The sequence below is a fragment of the Dreissena polymorpha genome, chromosome 1 (assembly GCF_020536995.1).
Source record: "Dreissena polymorpha isolate Duluth1 chromosome 1, UMN_Dpol_1.0, whole genome shotgun sequence".
Classification (NCBI taxonomy): Eukaryota; Metazoa; Mollusca; class Bivalvia; order Myida; family Dreissenidae; genus Dreissena; species Dreissena polymorpha.
Window position 1 is genome coordinate 200,215,298 of NC_068355.1, and position 18,387 is coordinate 200,233,684.

Here is an 18,387-nt window from a genome sequence, read left to right on the forward strand (position 1 = left end):
CTTTTCATGTCCTAAAAATGTTTGATTGAAGAGTGTACAGAAATTTTAACGTGCATAAAATACAGAATTTATATCATATACCATGATATGATACTACATGAATGTGATTCATGTTTTTGGTTATGTTGCACTCTTATGTAAGTTATAATACAATGTTTAATAATGTGTTGTGTTTTGTTGATTTTTAACTATTATAATAAAAACAATTCAGGTGTCCACATTGATGACCACAGTGTGTTGCTGCATCAGCATATCTGCCTTGGTGGTGAAGATGAGGGACTGTTTTGTTAAGTAAAACATGAATTTAATGATTATAGACAGAAAACAAGTAAGTAAGAAGTTCTCTACATATCTCTAGAACATTACTTTTTACCATAAAATTCCTATATTTTAACCCTAAACAAGCCCAAACGTCCTTTATTTTGATGCAAAATTCCTAATTTTTTTCCTATATTTTCACCTTAAGTCAGTTGACGGCCTGTAACTATTTAATCTCAAAGTAGATTTTAAATATACAAACATGTACATGTATTTATCTTTAAAATAAATAGATATCATAGCGCATGATATAATTATTATTATTATTTATTTATTATACATGTAACACACATTCAATGAAGCCTGGATCAATTAAAAATACTGATATTGATAACATGTGCGAAATTTCCTATTAGTAACTCATTAAGACGAATTATATAATACTAGTACCTTTACTAACATTATTTATACCACTACAAAAATGCGCACCGATACCATCTTATTTTCCCACTCCATAGGCGGAGGGATATTGTTTTGGCGTTGTCCGTCCGTCCATCTTTCCGTCCGTCCGGAGCCATATCTTGGAAGTGCTTTGGCGGATTTCATTTAAACTTCGTATGAGTATTTATATGGCTAATAGGATGATGCACGCCACATGGCATTGTACACCATCTGATAATAACAGAGTTATGGCCCTTTGTATCTTGAAAAAATGCTTTTTATGCCCCCGGCAGGGTGGCTTTTAGCAGTTGAACTGTCCGTCAGTCAGTATGTCAGTCTGTCCGCCCGTCCGAATACTTTAATGGTCATAACTTTTTCAATATTTAACATAGCAACTTGATATTTGGCATGCATGTGCATCTCATGGAGCTGCACATTTTGAGTGGTGAAAGGTCAAGGTCAATGTCATCCTTCAAGGTCAAATGTCTAATATATGGCTGTAATGTAACGGGTTATAATGGGTATCTTGGCGTTCATAGACAGATGACGTACCATCCCTACGGATTTAACACCTTCTGTACTCGCGGGTCTCCATTTAATTTGACATCGCCAATTTGTATTCACACCTGGAAAATGTATCGGAATGTGGCTCCTTCCCGCTTAATGTACTTACTAATTGTTTATATGCATTTTGCGAGTCACGATTCTTATATTTTCTGTTCGTTACATATTACTGAAATATTTCTATTATCTTTTCATAAAATAAACCCATAATAATAAAATATACATTTTACTAAAATATACCCATTATAACCCGTTACATTATATGGCGTATGTCCGTCCGTCCGAAAACTTTAACATTGGCCATAACTTTTTCACTATTGAAGATAGCAACTTGATATTTGGCATGCATGTGTATCTCCTGGAGCTGAACATTTTGAGTGGTGAAAGGTGAAGGTAAAAGTCATCCTTCAAGGTCAAATGTCAAATATTCCGTCCGTCTGAAAACTTTAACATTGCCATAACTTGTTTAATATTAAACACAGCAAATTCATGTTTGGCATGTATGTGTATCTCGTGGAGCTGCACATTTTGAGTGGTGAAATGTCAAGGTCATCCTTCAAGGTGGAAGGTAAAAAAAAATCAAATCATTTCTCCATTTAATCTTTTACTTTCTTCTCGTTGAGCTGCACATTTTGAATGGTGAAATGTCAAGGTCATCCTTCAAGGTCAAAAGTCAAAAAATACTATCCAAGGGAAGTAATAAGCTTTAAAAGGGAGATAATTTCTAAACCTGCCAAATGATATATTGAAATTTTATTTCAAAGCAGCACAATAGGGGGCATTGTGTTTCTGACAAACACATCTCTTGTTTTAGTGTCAAATATAACGCTTTTGTGTCCAGAAGCATATTGGCGGGCGATATCAATTCAACGAATTTGCTTGTTCTATCTTATTTTACACGTACATGAACACTTTAATAAAGCATGTTTTTACGTTTCATGATCCTGATATCGTTTACCACCTGTGGTGTAGGGTCTCTGTTGTAACAACTATCATGTTGGTTACCATCTGGACAATGTCTTAACTTAGCGACACATATTGCCACAGGCTAATTTAACACCTGATTAGCCAGGATTAAATTTTGAAATGACGTCGCTTCATTCTGATTACCGCCGTATAGGTTAATAATAAATGGATTAAATGAGTATCAGTGTTCAGATTTGTAAACTGTAAACTGTGTTATAAAATTAAATGTGTTGGTTTGGGAAGCTTATCAATTTTATTTCAAGGGTGATCATAGAAAAAATATGTTCACTCGTGTCTTTGCAACTTGTAAAAATACTAATTTCTTTGATCACCCGTGAAATACAATTAAAATAATTGCGGAAAGAACAAAACCGATAATGCTAACACAAACTGAAATAAGCGTGAATAATTCTTCTTTTGTAATGATCATACATTCAGGTGTTTTAAATTGATTGATTGGTTAACAGATTATGTGCTCATATGTTAGGGACTCGAGATGGCGTAAAACGTTACGCACAAAAAGTTATTCTACACGAGTTATCATCTTTTTATTTGAGAGTATTTAATTGTGTATTCAAATATAATTTCTCATGTTTATTACTTTTCACAGAAATAGGAACAGTTAGCTACGATTATATTCGGGAATCTTAGTTACCAGGCTATTAATACTTTACGTGTTTCTTCATTGTTATTAGGAAACAGAACAAAACAATGTTATATCATAGAGCAATTTATAATTAATGGAATTTATTTATTCACCATGACATAATACAAAGGTATACTTGTATGTTATATCTTTTCGTAATGAACCTTTGCTCGAATGGAATTTTCTTATAACAATCTTGAAAAATCTGCGTGAGCTGTACTGTACTACAACTACACAATGTTTTTGTAAGGATGAATTTGATGCTGTATTGGTAAGTTGGATTTGAGCCTTGCTCTGGCCTTGCAAGAGTTTTATGCATGTTTCCTCGAAGATTACACTATGCAGTCCACACAGGTTAATCAGGGACAACACTTTCCGCCTAGACTAGATTTTCCTCTTAAAGACAGGCTAATGTGGGATGACATTTTACGAAATTTGCATTAAGCCCCATTTTTCCAGAACAATGCTCATATTATTTCCAATCTTCCAGTTGTCGTATATTTTCTAGGTATTCAGAGATATCAAAGTGAAGAACTTTTCCTTTGATGAGTTCAAGACAGAGCAAGTCTTCTACCCGAGTAAAGATGGCACTCAGATACCCATGTTTATTGTTCAACCAAAGGTAAATGCTCCATTATTTTGAGATCTTTGGTTTAATTACTTCAGAACTATGCATACATTTTTTTGGGGGGAAGCATATAGTCGCCGCTTCGTCTCTCCGTCCGTGTGTCCGTCCGTCATTGCACAATTTTTGTCGGGGCTATTTCTCAGCAATTAAAGACCGGAATTCAATTAAACTTTATGGGAAGCTTCACTACCAAGAGGAGATGTGCATAATATCAGCCGGTTCTGGTCGGATGATTTTTCACAGAGTTATGGCCCTTAGAAATTTTCCATTAACTGTACATATAGTGCAATTCTTGTCTGGGCTATTTCTCAGCAACTAATGACCACAATTCAATGAAACTTTATGGGAAGCTTCACTACCAAGAGGAGATGTACATATTATCAGCCGGTTCTCGTCGGATGATTTTTCACTGAGTTATGGCACTTTGAAATTTTCCATTGACTGAATTCTTGTCCCCCCAACTACTGTGCAATATTGTGACAAAAAAACGACGGTTTCTTGTTTTATTGAAGTCTGTATAAATAATTATAACTTTTATGAGATATTTAATTTAATTATTGCAGAACTAATCAGACATCTTTTAAGTAAAGTGTGGCTTAATTAGTTTTTATTTAATTTTTTTCAGAACTATTCAGACATCTTTTAAGTAAAGAGTGGCTTAACTATTTTTTAACTTTTGAAATTAGCATTAAAGTTTGTGTGTAAATCTTAAGGTATTCATGATGAATTTCTTTTTGCTGTATAGGATTGTTTTGTAGTGCAGGATAAAGTTATGTGTATACCTCTGCATTTCAATCACATATAAACCATTGCATTTCAAACCCACAATTGTCTGCATTTCAAGCACACCACTATTTGCATTTCAATCACATATCTGTTTGCATTTCAAGCACTCATCTGTCTGCATTTCAAGCACACACCTGTCTGCATTTCAAGCACACATCTGCCTGCATTTCAAGCACACATCTATTTGCATTTCAAGCACATATCTGTCTGCATTTCAAGCACATATCTGTCTGCATTTCAATTCAAGCACATATCTGTCTGCATTTCAAGCACACACATCTCTCTTTTTCAGTCCCTGGTGAAGGACGGCACGAATCCAGTGATGTTGTATGGCTATGGTGGCTTCAACATCTCCATTACACCCACATTCTCTGTATCCAGGCTGGTGTTCCTACAACACCTTGGAGGGGTTTATGTAGTGGCAAATATACGGGGAGGGGGGTAGGTATCAGCACCTCAGTGTGGTTTATGTGGTCACAAATACCCTGTGAAATCGTCCATATGTCATCAAAACTTTGTTCTCTTCATTTGTGTATCAGTCCATTTATTTTAAGTTCTAGAAAGAACAATCTTAAGTGACGTAAGAGAAAGAATATTCTAATTCCAGGAAGAACTATATCACATCACATGTCTGAGTTTCTGTTGTAGAGAGTATGGTGAAACATGGCACAAGGCTGGCATGCTGGCCAACAAACAGAATGTGTTTGACGACTTCCAGGCAGCAGCTGAGTACCTCATCCAGAACAAATATACCTCATCAAATAGGTTGGTGGGGTAAACCAATATATCTCATAAGATAGGTGGGTGGGGTTAACCAATATATCTCATAAGATAGGTGGGTAGGGTAGAACAATATATCTCATAAGATAGTTCAGTGGTGTAGAACAATAAACCTTATCAGATATGTGGCTGGGGTAGAAGAATAAACCTCATCAGATAGGTGGGTGGTTAGAACAATAAACCTCATCAGAAAGGTGGGTGGGGTAGAACAATGTATCTCATAAGATAGTTGGGTGGGGTAGAATAATATACCTCAACATGGAGGTGGGTGGGGTAAAACAAATATACCTCATTAGATAGGTGCGTGAGGTAGAACAATATATACCTTGTCAGATAGGTGGGTTGGGTTGAACAATATACCTCATCAAAAAGGTGGGTGAGGTGGAACAATATACCTCATCGGATAGTTGTGTGGAGTAGAACGATATACCTCATCAGATAGGTGGGTGGGATAGAACAATATACCTCATCGGATAGGTGGGTCTAGAAGAACAATATACCTCATCATATAGGTGTGTTGGTTTGAACAAATATACCTCTTGAGGCAGGAGTGTGGGGTAGAACAAATATACCCAATCAGACAGTTGGATAAAGTAGAACAAATATACAGTTGGGTGAGAATGAACAAATATATCAGACACACGGTTGAGGATGGACTAATATGCATCACCAGGTCTTGTTTCTTGTGATTCCCATTCCATTAATATTTTTTATAGATTAGTGATCAATGGAGGTTCCAATGGTGGCTTGCTGGTGGGAGCTTGCATGAACCAGAGACCAGACTTGTTTGGATGTGGTATAGCCCAAGTGGGGTAAGTCCTGCTGTTTAATGTGCAAAATTAAGGACAGGCATAGTTGTGTTGTTTACACATATAAGCCTATATGTGTTTTGTCTGTATGTCAGGGTGATGGACATACATGTTTTGTCTGTATGTCAGGGTGATGGACATACAGGTTTTGTCTGTATGTCAGGGTGATGGACATACATGCTTTGTCTGTATGTCAGGGTGATTGACATATGTGTTTTGTCTGTATGTCAGTGTGATTGACATATGTGTTTTGTCTGTATGTCAGGGTGATGGACATAATGTTTTGTCTGTATGTCAGAGTGATTGACATATGTGTTTTGTCTGTATGTCAGGGTGATGGACATACATGTTTTGTCTGTATGTCAGGGTGATTGACATATGTGTTTTGTCTGTATGTCAGGGTGATGGACATACATGTTTTGTCTGTATGTCAGGGTGATGGACATACGTGTTTTGCCTGTATGTCAGGGTGATGGACATACATGCTTTGTCTGTATGTTAGGGTGATGGACATACATGTTTTGTCTTTATGTCAGGGTGATGGACATACATGTTTTGTCTGTATGTCAGGGTTTTGATATACATATTTAGTCTGTATGTCAGGTCGATGGGCATACATGTTTTGTCTGTATGTCAGGGTGATGGACATACATGTTTTGTCTGTATGTCAGGGTGATGGACATGCTCAAGTTCCACCAGTTCACCATCGGCCATGCCTGGACCACAGATTACGGCAGCTCTGACAAAGAAGAGGAATTCAAGTGGTTGATCAAGTAAGACATTGCACAAATCAAGTAAGACATGGCATATATCAAGTCAAGTATACCACATTTCAAGTTCGGACGACTTTACGCTTATGCTTTAAGCCTCGTTTTCCCAGAGTGAGGCTCCATGATATGAGAAGAATGAAGCCTATTTGATATAAATCTGAGTAATTTGATCATTCAACTCTGTATTTCTCAGGTACTCACCCCTGCACAATGTCAGGTTGCCCCAGGGGGAGGTGCAATACCCTGCAACTCTGCTGCTGACGGGAGACCATGATGACAGAGTTGTGCCCCTCCACTCCCTCAAGTTCATTGCTGAGCTGCAGAATGTCATGGGCAGAGTGGAGAAACAGGTACTGGTTAATGTCATCACTCTTTCTGGGAGAACTGGGCAAAGTGCATGTGCATACAGTGTTGTCCCAGATTAGCCTGTGCAGTCAGGGATGACACTTTCCACTTTCCAAAGTGTCGTCCGTGATTAACATGTGTGGACTGCACAGGCTAAAATGAGACGACACTTTCGGCACATGCATTAAGCCCAGTTTTTCCACACGAGGCTATGTTGGTCACAGGCTTTAGAAAATCAACTGTTGCAACATTTTTTTGTGCAGTTTTTTTTTTGTTTTGATAAGATTTTTGTTGTGGAAAAGAAGAGCTATTCTACTAACCATTCTTCGATGTCATAATTTGGGCTAAGTGCAAGTTAATAACAAAAGGGTTTAAATTTGGGAATTGTATTTAACAGTTATGTTTATTTTTCCAAAACTTTGCAGTTCTTGTTTGAAACTTGTCAAAGTTAAGTTAAAAATAACATACAATAAGCTATATATTAGTATTACACATTTTCAAACTAGGGTTTCTTTTTAACATATTGACAACACAATAAAGGATTAGGATAAAGGATTGTCATTCAACTTCATATATAGATTGATATCTTACATGAAGATGGCTTGGGAATACATATGAAATTAGTGGGCATTTTAATTGTTACTCTTACTAGAAATGCAAAATGTTTTCCCTAGATACTACTAATGCAAGAACAACAAATCGTTGGTAATGTAATGAAATGTAATGCATAAATACCTTTTCCCCTGACTTCTTTGGGATTGCACCTAATGGGGTCAACATCATTTATATGGAAGATAAAGAATGTTTGAAGCTCAATATTACTCTCATTAAATTTAAGCTATTTTGTGATACTTCCTACTTGCATGCTTGCTATCAAGACCTTGCTATGGATATCATGGGACATAGGTGGAGGCAGTAAACGTAACTATTACTTAAGAAATGAGCTCCGCTCTGAACAAACTAAGCTGAATGCATTTGCGTAAAGTGTCATCCCAGATAAGCTTGTGAAGTCTGCACAGGCTAATCAGAGTAAGCTTGTGAAGTCTGCACAGGCTAATCAGAGTAAGCTTGTGAAGTCTGCACAGGCTAATCAGAGTAAGCTTGTGTAGTCTGCACAGGCTAATCAGAGTAAGCTTGTGTAGTCTGCACAGGCTAATCAGAGTAAGCTTGTGAAGCCTACACAGGCTAATCAGAGTAAGCTTGTGTAGTCTGCACAGGCTAATCAGAGTAAGCTTGTGTAGTCTGCACAGGCTAATCAGAGTAAGCTTGTGTAGTCTGCACAGGCTAATCAGAGTAAGCTTGTGTAGCCTGCACAGGCTCATCAGAGTAAGCTTGTGAAGTCTGCACAGGCTAATCAGAGTAAGCTTGTGAAGTCTGCACAGGCTAATCAGAGTAAGCTTGTGAATTCTGCACAGGCTAATCAGAGTAAGCTTGTGTAGTCTGCACAGGCTAATCAGAGTAAGCTTGTGAAGTCTGCACAGGCTAATCAGAGTAAGCTTGTGTAGTCTGCACAGGCTAATCAGAGTAAGCTTGTGAAGTCTGCACAGGCTAATCAGAGTAAGCTTGTGTAGTCTGCACAGGCTAATCAGAGTAAGCTTGTGCAGTCTGCACAGGCTAATCAGAGTAAGCTTGTGAAGTCTGCACAGGCTAATCAGAGTAAGCTTGTGTAGTCTGCACAGGCTAATCAGAGTGAGCTTGTGTAGTCTGCACAGGCTAATCAGAGTAAGCTTGTGTAGCCTGCACAGGCTAATCAGAGTAAGCTTGTGAAGCCTACACAGGCTAATCAGAGTAAGCTTGTGTAGTCTGCACAGGCTAATCAGAGTAAGCTTGTGTAGTCTGCACAGGCTAATCAGAGTAAGCTTGTGTAGTCTGCACAGGCTAATCAGAGTAAGCTTGTGTAGTCTGCACAGGCTAATCAGAGTAAGCTTGTGTAGTCTGCACAGGCTAATCAGAGTAAGCTTGTGAAGTCTGCACAGGCTAATCAGAGTAAGCTTGTGAAGTCTGCACAGGCTAATCAGAGTAAGCTTGTGAATTCTGCACAGGCTAATCAGAGTAAGCTTGTGTAGTCTGCACAGGCTAATCAGAGTAAGCTTGTGAAGTCTGCACAGGCTAATCAGAGTAAGCTTGTGTAGTCTGCACAGGCTAATCAGAGTAAGCTTGTGAAGTCTGCACAGGCTAATCAGAGTAAGCTTGTGTAGTCTGCACAGGCTAATCAGAGTAAGCTTGTGCAGTCTGCACAGGCTAATCAGAGTAAGCTTGTGAAGTCTGCACAGGCTAATCAGAGTAAGCTTGTGTAGTCTGCACAGGCTAATCAGAGTGAGCTTGTGTAGTCTGCACAGGCTAATCAGAGTAAGCTTGTGTAGCCTGCACAGGCTAATCAGAGTAAGCTTGTGAAGCCTACACAGGCTAATCAGAGTAAGCTTGTGTAGTCTGCACAGGCTAATCAGAGTAAGCTTGTGTAGTCTGCACAGGCTAATCAGAGTAAGCTTGTGTAGTCTGCACAGGCTAATCAGAGTAAGCTTGTGAAGTCTGCACAGGCTAATCAGAGTAAGCTTGTGTAGCCTGCACAGGCTAATCAGAGTAAGCTTGTGAAGTCTGCACAGGCTAATCAGAGTAAGCTTGTGTAGTCTGCACAGGCTAATCAGAGTAAGCTTGTGTAGTCTGCACAGGCTAATCAGAGTAAGCTTGTGAAGTCTGCACAGGCTAATCAGAGTAAGCTTGTGCAGTCTGCACAGGCTAATCAGAGTAAGCTTGTGTAGTCTGCACAGGCTAATCAGAGTAAGCTTGTGAAGTCTGCACATGCTTATCAGAGTAAGCTTGTGAAGTCTGCACAGGCTAATCAGAGTAAGCTTGTGTAGTCTGCACAGGCTAATCAGAGTTAGCTTGTGTAGCCTGCACAGGCTAATCAGAGTAAGCTTGTGAAGTCTGCACAGGCTAATCAGAGTAAGCTTGTGAATTCTGCACAGGCTAATCAGAGTAAGCTTGTGTAGTCTGCACAGGCTAATCAGAGTAAGCTTGTGTAGTCTGCACAGGCTAATCAGAGTAAGCTTGTGAAGTCTGCACAGGCTAATCAGAGTAAGCTTGTGAAGTCTGCACAGGCTAATCAGAGTAAGCTTGTGAAGTCTGCACAGGCTAATCAGAGTAAGCTTGTGTAGTCTGCACAGGCTAATCAGAGTAAGCTTGTGTAGTCTGCACAGGCTAATCAGAGTAAGCTTGTGAAGTCTGCACAGGCTAATCAGAGTAAGCTTGTGTAGTCTGCACAGGCTAATCAGAGTAAGCTTGTGTAGTCTGCACAGGCTAATCAGAGTAAGCTTGTGAAGTCTGCACATGCTTATCAGAGTAAGCTTGTGAAGTCTGCACAGGCTAATCAGAGTAAGCTTGTGTAGTCTGCACAGGCTAATCAGAGTAAGCTTGTGTAGTCTGCACAGGCTAATCAGAGTAAGCTTGTGTAGTCTGCACAGGCTAATCAGAGTAAGCTTGTGTAGTCTGCACAGGCTAATCAGAGACCACACTTTCTGCCTACAGTGGGTTTTCTTTAAGAAGAGATCTCCTTTAAATAAAAAAGTCCATAAAAGCAGAAAGTGTTTACGCTGCTTTGCCTGTACAAGCTGGGACAACACTTTATACACATGCATTGAGCCCAGTTGCACAGGCTAGTCTGGGACAACACTTTATACACATGCATTGAGCCCAGTTGCACAGGCTAGTCTGGGACAACACTTTATACACATGCATTGAGCCCAGTTGCACAGGCTAATCTGGGACAACACTTTATACACATGCATTAAGCCCAGTTGCACAGGCTAATCTGGGACAACACTTTATACACATGCATTGAGCCCAGTTGCACAGGCTAATCTGGGACAACACTTTATACACATGCATTAAGCCCAGTTGCACAGGCTAATCTGGGACAACACTTTATACACATGCATTAAGCCCAGTTGCACAGGCTAATCTGGGACAACACTTTATACACATGCATTGAGCCCAGTTGCACAGGCTAATCTGGGACAACACTTTATACACATGCATTAAGCCCAGTTGCACAGGCTAATCTGGGACAACACTTTATACACATGCATTAAGCCCAGTTGCACAGGCTAATCTGGGACAACACTTTATACACATGCATTGAGCCCAGTTGCACAGGCTAATCTGGGACAACACTTTATACACATGCATTGAGCCCAGTTGCACAGGCTAGTCTGGGACAACACTTTATACACATGCATTAAGCCCAGTTGCACAGGCTAATCTGGGACAACACTTTATACACATGCATTGAGCCCAGTTGCACAGGCTAATCTGGGACAACACTTTATACACATGCATTGAGCCCAGTTGCACAGGCTAATCTGGGACAACACTTTATACACATGCATTGAGCCCAGTTGCACAGGCTAATCTGGGACAACACTTTATACACATGCATTGAGCCCAGTTGCACAGGCTAATCTGGGACAACACTTTATACACATGCATTGAGCCCAGTTGCACAGGCTAGTCTGGGACAACACTTTATACACATGCATTGAGCCCAGTTGCACAGGCTTGTCTGGGACAACACTTTATACACATGCATTGAGCCCAGTTTTCCCAGACCGAGGCTCAAATGGTTTTTGCTTAAGTAATTGATGCTTAAGCAGAAGAAATCAGTTTTTGCAGATTAAAAAAATATTCAATTACTTGATAGCAAATGCAAATTTGTTGAACTCAAGTTGGATCTGACCTTCCACAGTTTGGTGAAGAAAAAATGTCAGAAACTTATTACTAGAAGTCACAGAGTCATTGGCTTGTATCCATTATCTGTGTCTGAAAAAAGTTATAACTTTAACAAGCTATGTGTATAAAGAATTATTTCAACAGTTGTTTGTCATTAAGGTTACCATTGTGTTTATTTAAAGTTCTTTTTTAGTGTTTTTCAAATATGATATATAATGATACACCTAATACTGTATTCTTTACAATTTAAGAACTGACAATAACATATGACTGATCTGATACTGTCTTCTTATTTATCACACACCTTACACTTTTTATTAACTTAAAGAACTAACTAAACATTTATGATACATCTTCTTTAATTATAAAGTTCTGACTGTAACAATTATGACACATCTGATACTGGCATGTTTATCTATAAAGAACTGACTGTAAAAATGAAATACAAATGCTAATGAAACCATTTTGTGAGGCCCTCTTCCCCCTTTTGCAGAAGGGGGTGTATATTGGTTTGCACCTGTCTGTCATTCAGTGGGTCACATTGTGGGTACTGGGTGGGTAGGTCAGTAAACCCATTCATATCCACACAACATCTTGAGAAAGTATTTACTTGTGATCAAGCATATTGGCAGGGGTGGCGAAATCTCAAAAAACTATACTTGTCCATGGACAACCATTTAGGAAATTTAACTTGTCCGTTGCTGAACTACACTTGTCCGTTAATGTTTATATCAATTATAAGATTACATGATTAATGTAAAACAACGTGGAATATACCAAAATGAGTATGATTTGTTAGTTTTGTTTATAGTTGTATTTCAATAGTACATTCATTATAGCAGTATATTATAAACAATATAAAGACTTTCTAAAACTTTTAATTTTGCAAAGCTAGTGTTATTAAAACATGTGTTGAACATAAGTACATCGTAATCTTAACAAATTAAACTAGTCCAATATGTCGACTTTATCAGACTGAGGCTCTGCGCCGCTACTGGTAGCAATTTGATTATCATCAACTGGTAACCATTGAAAATCTGTGAGCCAAGTTTCTTGAAAAGTTCAGGTGCGTTTACTTAGATCATATTTTTTATCATAATCTTTCTTAGTTTTTTTGGGAGGTGGACTGCTCAAAGCTTCGGGTTTCTGCTCCGTTGTTGAAGATTTAAAAAAACTAAATGTTCCATTTTTACCATTAAAGTCGTTTTAAATAACAAGGTAGACTGTGTTTTGATTATCTTACTTTGATACTTTTTATTTCCGTCCGATTGTAAAAATAAAGATACCAGTCTGTACACTCTCTAACAGTCGGGCCGAATGTTTAAAATGCGGCATGCTCTTGGTCTGTTATATAATAAGGGAGATCACTGCGCAGGAGAGTGCCCGTATTTTAGCTTGATTGCTCCGCAGATAGCACTGACAATGTAATCGTATGTCAACATACGGTTTTGTAAAACTTAATTAGGGCTTTAATACAATGTATTTTTTTGTATTCCTGGACCCGACTTTTAAAAAACTTGTTGTCCACGGACAACTTAATTGAAAAAAATCAGTTGCCCAGACAAGCAAATGTACGACTCGGGCAACTCGGACATTTGATTTCGCCACCCCTGATTGGTATGAGGAGTTTTAGATCAATTAGTCAAAAGTCAAGGTCTCAGGGGCTTGTAACATGAAATAATAGACGTACAATGGTGGTTTGAAGTAACGTAAAACCTTTACAAATAATCCATTAACTTAAGAGGAATTTCAAGTGCAATAAAACAGCATATGACAGTTGGACACTGTATACCGTAATTATTTGAGCCTAGGTTGGAAAAAACTGGGCAACAACTGTCATCCCAGATTTGCTTGTGAAGTCCGCACAGGCTTATCAGGGACTATCAGCGTTTATTGTAGCTTTTATTTTAATTCAGTCTCTTCTTTGGAAATATCTAGTTCAGTTTAGAAAGTGTCGTCCATGATAAGCCTTGTGCTGACTGCATTTAGCCCAGTTATCCCAGAATGGGGCTCATTTGCTATAGAATGTTGCTGCATGGAGAAGATGCATTATCATCTGATGTTTACATAAAAACCTGTCTAAGCCCGATTCATAAACCTATCAATTTACTTGTATTTTGATTGCTGATGGGGGCTTTGAAACTATTTACAAGTTTGTAAGATGTGAAGGGGCTGCATTCATGTCTTACAAACATCTCTTTTTTCATTACAGACCAATCCTTTGATGATACGTGTTGACACAAAATCTGGGCACGGTGCAGGGAAACCAACTGCTAAAGTTGTAAGTTTAACAATCGTAGTGACACCAATTGTTGCTTTAGTAATATATCGCCAAATTGGTGCAAAAAGGTACCATGTGACTCCTTATTTTAATGTCACATGGTACCTTTTGCACTTATGGGGGGATCTGAGATTGTCAAGTTAGAAGACCTTGATAATTTATGAGAGCCTGTCAAAAGCTGGGACCTAATTGTAACAAAAATGTCTTTTTGGAACATTCAACTGAGCCGCATTGTCGGATACGGTTCTTAATGCATGTGTTATAGTTACATCCCAGATTAGCTAATGCAATCCGCACAGGCTAATCAGGGGTGATACCTTACGCACATGCATTAAGCCCTGTTTTCCCAAAGTGCTGCTCATATTTCTTATACTGTCAACTGTGTTTGCAGGAGATTGACCACAGTAAACGTGTTTACAGAGTGGGCAGTGATTTGATCAATAGAGTACAAAATGCTCATGGCATTATTCATTTTTTATTTAAGACCAGTAACCAAATACTCATAACTAGTGTTACTGGTTTTGCAGACACATATTTTATTGCAAAAGATCCCTTAACAAAATTGAGCCTGGTTCTGAGAAAACGGGGCTTAATTCATGTGCGTAAAGTGCAGTCCGAACAGGCTAATCAGAGTTGACACCTTCCTGCCAAGGAATTTTGTTCTAAAGAGACCAGTTTTCCCAAAATGCTGCAAAACTAATAATCTGGGTGTACCAGGCTTGGTCCCTGTTAACTGGTGCCAGTTGATCTGGGTGTACCAGGCTTGGTCCCTGTTAACTGGTGCTAGTTGATCTGGGTGTACCAGGCTTGGTCCCTGTTAACTGGTGCCAGTTGATCTGGGTGTACCAGGCTTGGTCCCTGTTAACTGGTGCCAGTTCAGTTGATCTGGGTGTACCAGGCTTGGTCCCTGTTTACTGGTGCCAGTTGATCTGGGTGTACCAGGCTTGGTCCCTGTTAACTGGTGCCAGTTGATCTGGGTGTACCAGGCTTGGTCCCTGTTAACTGGTGCCAGTTGATCTGGGTGTACCAGGCTTGGTCCCTGTTAACTGGTGCCAGTTGATCTGGGTGTACCAGGCTTGGTCCCTGTTAACTGGTGCCAGTTGATCTGGGTGTACCAGGCTTGGTCCCTGTTAAATGGTGCCAGTTGATCTGGGTGTACCAGGCTTGGCCCCTGTTAACTGGTGCCAGTTGATCTGGGTGTACCAGGCTTGGTCCCTGTTAACTGGTGCCAGTTTATCTGGGTGTACCAGGCTTGGTCCCTGTTAACTGGTGCCAGTTGATCTGGGTGTACCAGGCTTGGTCCCTGTTAACTGGTGCCAGTTCAGTTGATCTGGGTGTACCAGGCTTGGTCCTTGTTTACTGGTGCCAGTTGATCTGGGTGTACCAGGCTTGGTCCCTGTTAACTGGTGCCAGTTGATCTGGGTGTACCAGGCTTGGTCCCTGTTAACTGGTGCCAGTTGATCTGGGTGTACCAGGCTTGGTCCCGGTTAACTGGTGCCAGTTGATCTGGGTGTACCAGGCTTGGTCCCTGTTAACTGGTGCCAGTTGATCTGGGTGTACCAGGCTTGGTCCCTGTTAACTGGTGCCAGTTGATCTGGGTGTACCAGGCTTGGTCCCTGTTAACTGGTGCCAGTTGATCTGGGTGTACCAGGCTTGGTCCCTATTAACTGGTGCCAGTTGATCTGGGTGTACCAGGCTTGGTCCCGGTTAACTGGTGCCAGTTGATCTGGGTGTACCAGGCTTGGTCCCTGTTAACTGGTGCCAGTTGATCTGGGTGTACCAGGCTTGGTCCCTGTTAACTGGTGCCAGTTGATCTGGGTGTACCAGGCTTGGTCCCTGTTAACTGGTGCCAGTTGATCTGGGTGTACCAGGCTTGGTCCCTGTTAACTGGTGCCAGTTGATCTGGGTGTACCAGGCTTGGTCCCTGTTAACTGGTGCCAGTTGATCTGGGTGTACCAGGCTTGGTCCCTGTTAACTGGTGCCAGTTGATCAGGGTGTACCAGGCTTGGTCCCTGTTAACTGGTGCCAGTTGATCTGGGTGTACCAGGCTTGGTCCCTGTTTACTGGTGCCAGTTGATCTGGGTGTACCAGGCTTGGTCCCTGTTAACTGGTGCCAGTTGATCTGGGTGTACCAGGCTTGGTCCCTGTTAACTGGTGCCAGTTGATCTGGGTGTACCAGGCTTGGTCCCTGTTAACTGGTGCCAGTTGATCTGGGTGTACCAGGCTTGGTCCCTGTTAACTGGTGCCAGTTGATCTGGGTGTACCAGGCTTGGTCCCTGTTAACTGGTGCCAGTTGATCTGGGTGTACCAGGCTTGGTCCCTGTTAACTGGTGCCAGTTCAGTTGATCTGGGTGTACCAGGCTTGGTCCCTGTTTACTGGTGCCAGTTGATCTGGGTGTACCAGGCTTGGTCCCTGTTAACTGGTGCCAGTTGATCTGGGTGTACCAGGCTTGGTCCCTGTTCACCGGTGCCAGTTGATCTGGGTGTACCAGGCTTGGTCCCTGTTAACTGGTGCCAGTTGATCTGGGTGTACCAGGCTTGGTCCCTGTTAACTGGTGCCAGTTGATCTGGGTGTACCAGGCTTGGTCCCTGTTAAATGGTGCCAGTTGATCTGGGTGTACCAGGCTTGGCCCCTGTTAACTGGTGCCAGTTGATCTGGGTGTACCAGGCTTGGTCCCTGTTAACTGGTGCCAGTTGATCTGGGTGTACCAGGCTTGGTCCCTGTTAACTGGTGCCAGTTGATCTGGGTGTACCAGGCTTGGTCCCTGTTAACTGGTGCCAGTTCAGTTGATCTGGGTGTACCAGGCTTGGTCCCTGTTTACTGGTGCCAGTTGATCTGGGTGTACCAGGCTTGGTCCCTGTTAACTGGTGCCAGTTGATCTGGGTGTACCAGGCTTGGTCCCTGTTAACTGGTGCCAGTTGATCTGGGTGTACCAGGCTTGGTCCCGGTTAACTGGTGCCAGTTGATCTGGGTGTACCAGGCTTGGTCCCTGTTAACTGGTGCCAGTTGATCTGGGTGTACCAGGCTTGGTCCCTGTTAACTGGTGCCAGTTGATCTGGGTGTACCAGGCTTGGTCCCTGTTAACTGGTGCCAGTTGATCTGGGTGTACCAGGCTTGGTCCCTATTAACTGGTGCCAGTTGATCTGGGTGTACCAGGCTTGGTCCCGGTTAACTGGTGCCAGTTGATCTGGGTGTACCAGGCTTGGTCCCTGTTAACTGGTGCCAGTTGATCTGGGTGTACCAGGCTTGATCCCTGTTAACTGGTGCCAGTTGATCTGGGTGTACCAGGCTTGGTCCCTGTTAACTGGTGCCAGTTGATCTGGGTGTACCAGGCTTGGTCCCTGTTAACTGGTGCCAGTTGATCTGGGTGTACCAGGCTTGGTCCCTGTTAACTGGTGCCAGTTGATCTGGGTGTACCAGGCTTGGTCCCTGTTAACTGTTGCCAGTTGATCTGGGTGTACCAGGCTTGGTCCCTGTTAACTGGTGCCAGTTGATCAGGGTGTACCAGGCTTGGTCCCTGTTTACTGGTGCCAGTTGATCTGGGTGTACCAGGCTTGGTCCCTGTTAACTGGTGCCAGTTGATCTGGGTGTACCAGGCTTGGTCCCTGTTAACTGGTGCCAGTTGATCTGGGTGTACCAGGCTTGGTCCCTGTTAACTGGTGCCAGTTGATCTGGGTGTACCAGGCTTGGTCCCTGTTAACTGGTGCCAGTTGATCTGGGTGTACCAGGCTTGGTCCCTGTTAACTGGTGCCAGTTGATCTGGGTGTACCAGGCTTGGTCCCTGTTAACTGGTGCCAGTTGATCTGGGTGTACCAGGCTTGGTCCCTGTTTTTGTTGTGCTTGGATGGTGATAATATACGTGATTAATGGAAGACTTCTAACGCTGTATGGAAAACAGGGCTTTATGCATATGGGTAGTGTCATTCCAGACGTTCCTATTCAGTCTGTACTGGCTAATCAGGGTAAAAGTGTTGTCCCTGATTAGCCTGTGAAGACAGCCCAGGATAATTTTGGACGACACCTTTCGCAAATGCATTAAACCCCATATTGCCAGAGCGCAACTCAAATGTCTGTGTATGTTATATTTGCAGATCGAAGAGCTGACTGATATATACAGCTTTATATATCAAACACTGGGACTGAAGTGGCACAAGTGAAAACTGTGATAAATCATTTTTCGTAGCACCCTGCTTATATTTAAAACTGAAGTATTTATTTTAAATCTATCTCTGTTTTGTCTTAGTAAAAATATGAATATAACAATACCAGACTTTTTCATTACTTAATTTCTCTTAGCTTCTTATTTCATTATTGATTATGTGTCATATTGAAAATTGTCTTAGCTGAAGAAATTCAATATTTTGATGAATAAAAAAATCTTATTCAA

The 18,387-nt window shown here is 41.2% G+C and overlaps 1 protein-coding gene across 1 annotated transcript in view; it reads left to right on the top strand.

Annotated features, from left to right (window-relative positions):
• Positions 1–18,387, top strand: part of LOC127864598 (prolyl endopeptidase-like) — a 48,594-nt gene extending 30,207 nt beyond the window's left edge. Inside the window, exons 12-19 of the mRNA XM_052404358.1 lie at positions 3,384–3,497; positions 4,582–4,730; positions 4,938–5,054; positions 5,786–5,881; positions 6,550–6,651; positions 6,842–6,998; positions 13,931–13,999; positions 18,092–18,387. Coding sequence (XP_052260318.1) covers positions 3,384–3,497; positions 4,582–4,730; positions 4,938–5,054; positions 5,786–5,881; positions 6,550–6,651; positions 6,842–6,998; positions 13,931–13,999; positions 18,092–18,157 — 870 coding nt within the window. The 3' untranslated portion in view covers positions 18,158–18,387. The remainder of the gene's footprint in view (positions 1–3,383; positions 3,498–4,581; positions 4,731–4,937; positions 5,055–5,785; positions 5,882–6,549; positions 6,652–6,841; positions 6,999–13,930; positions 14,000–18,091) is intronic.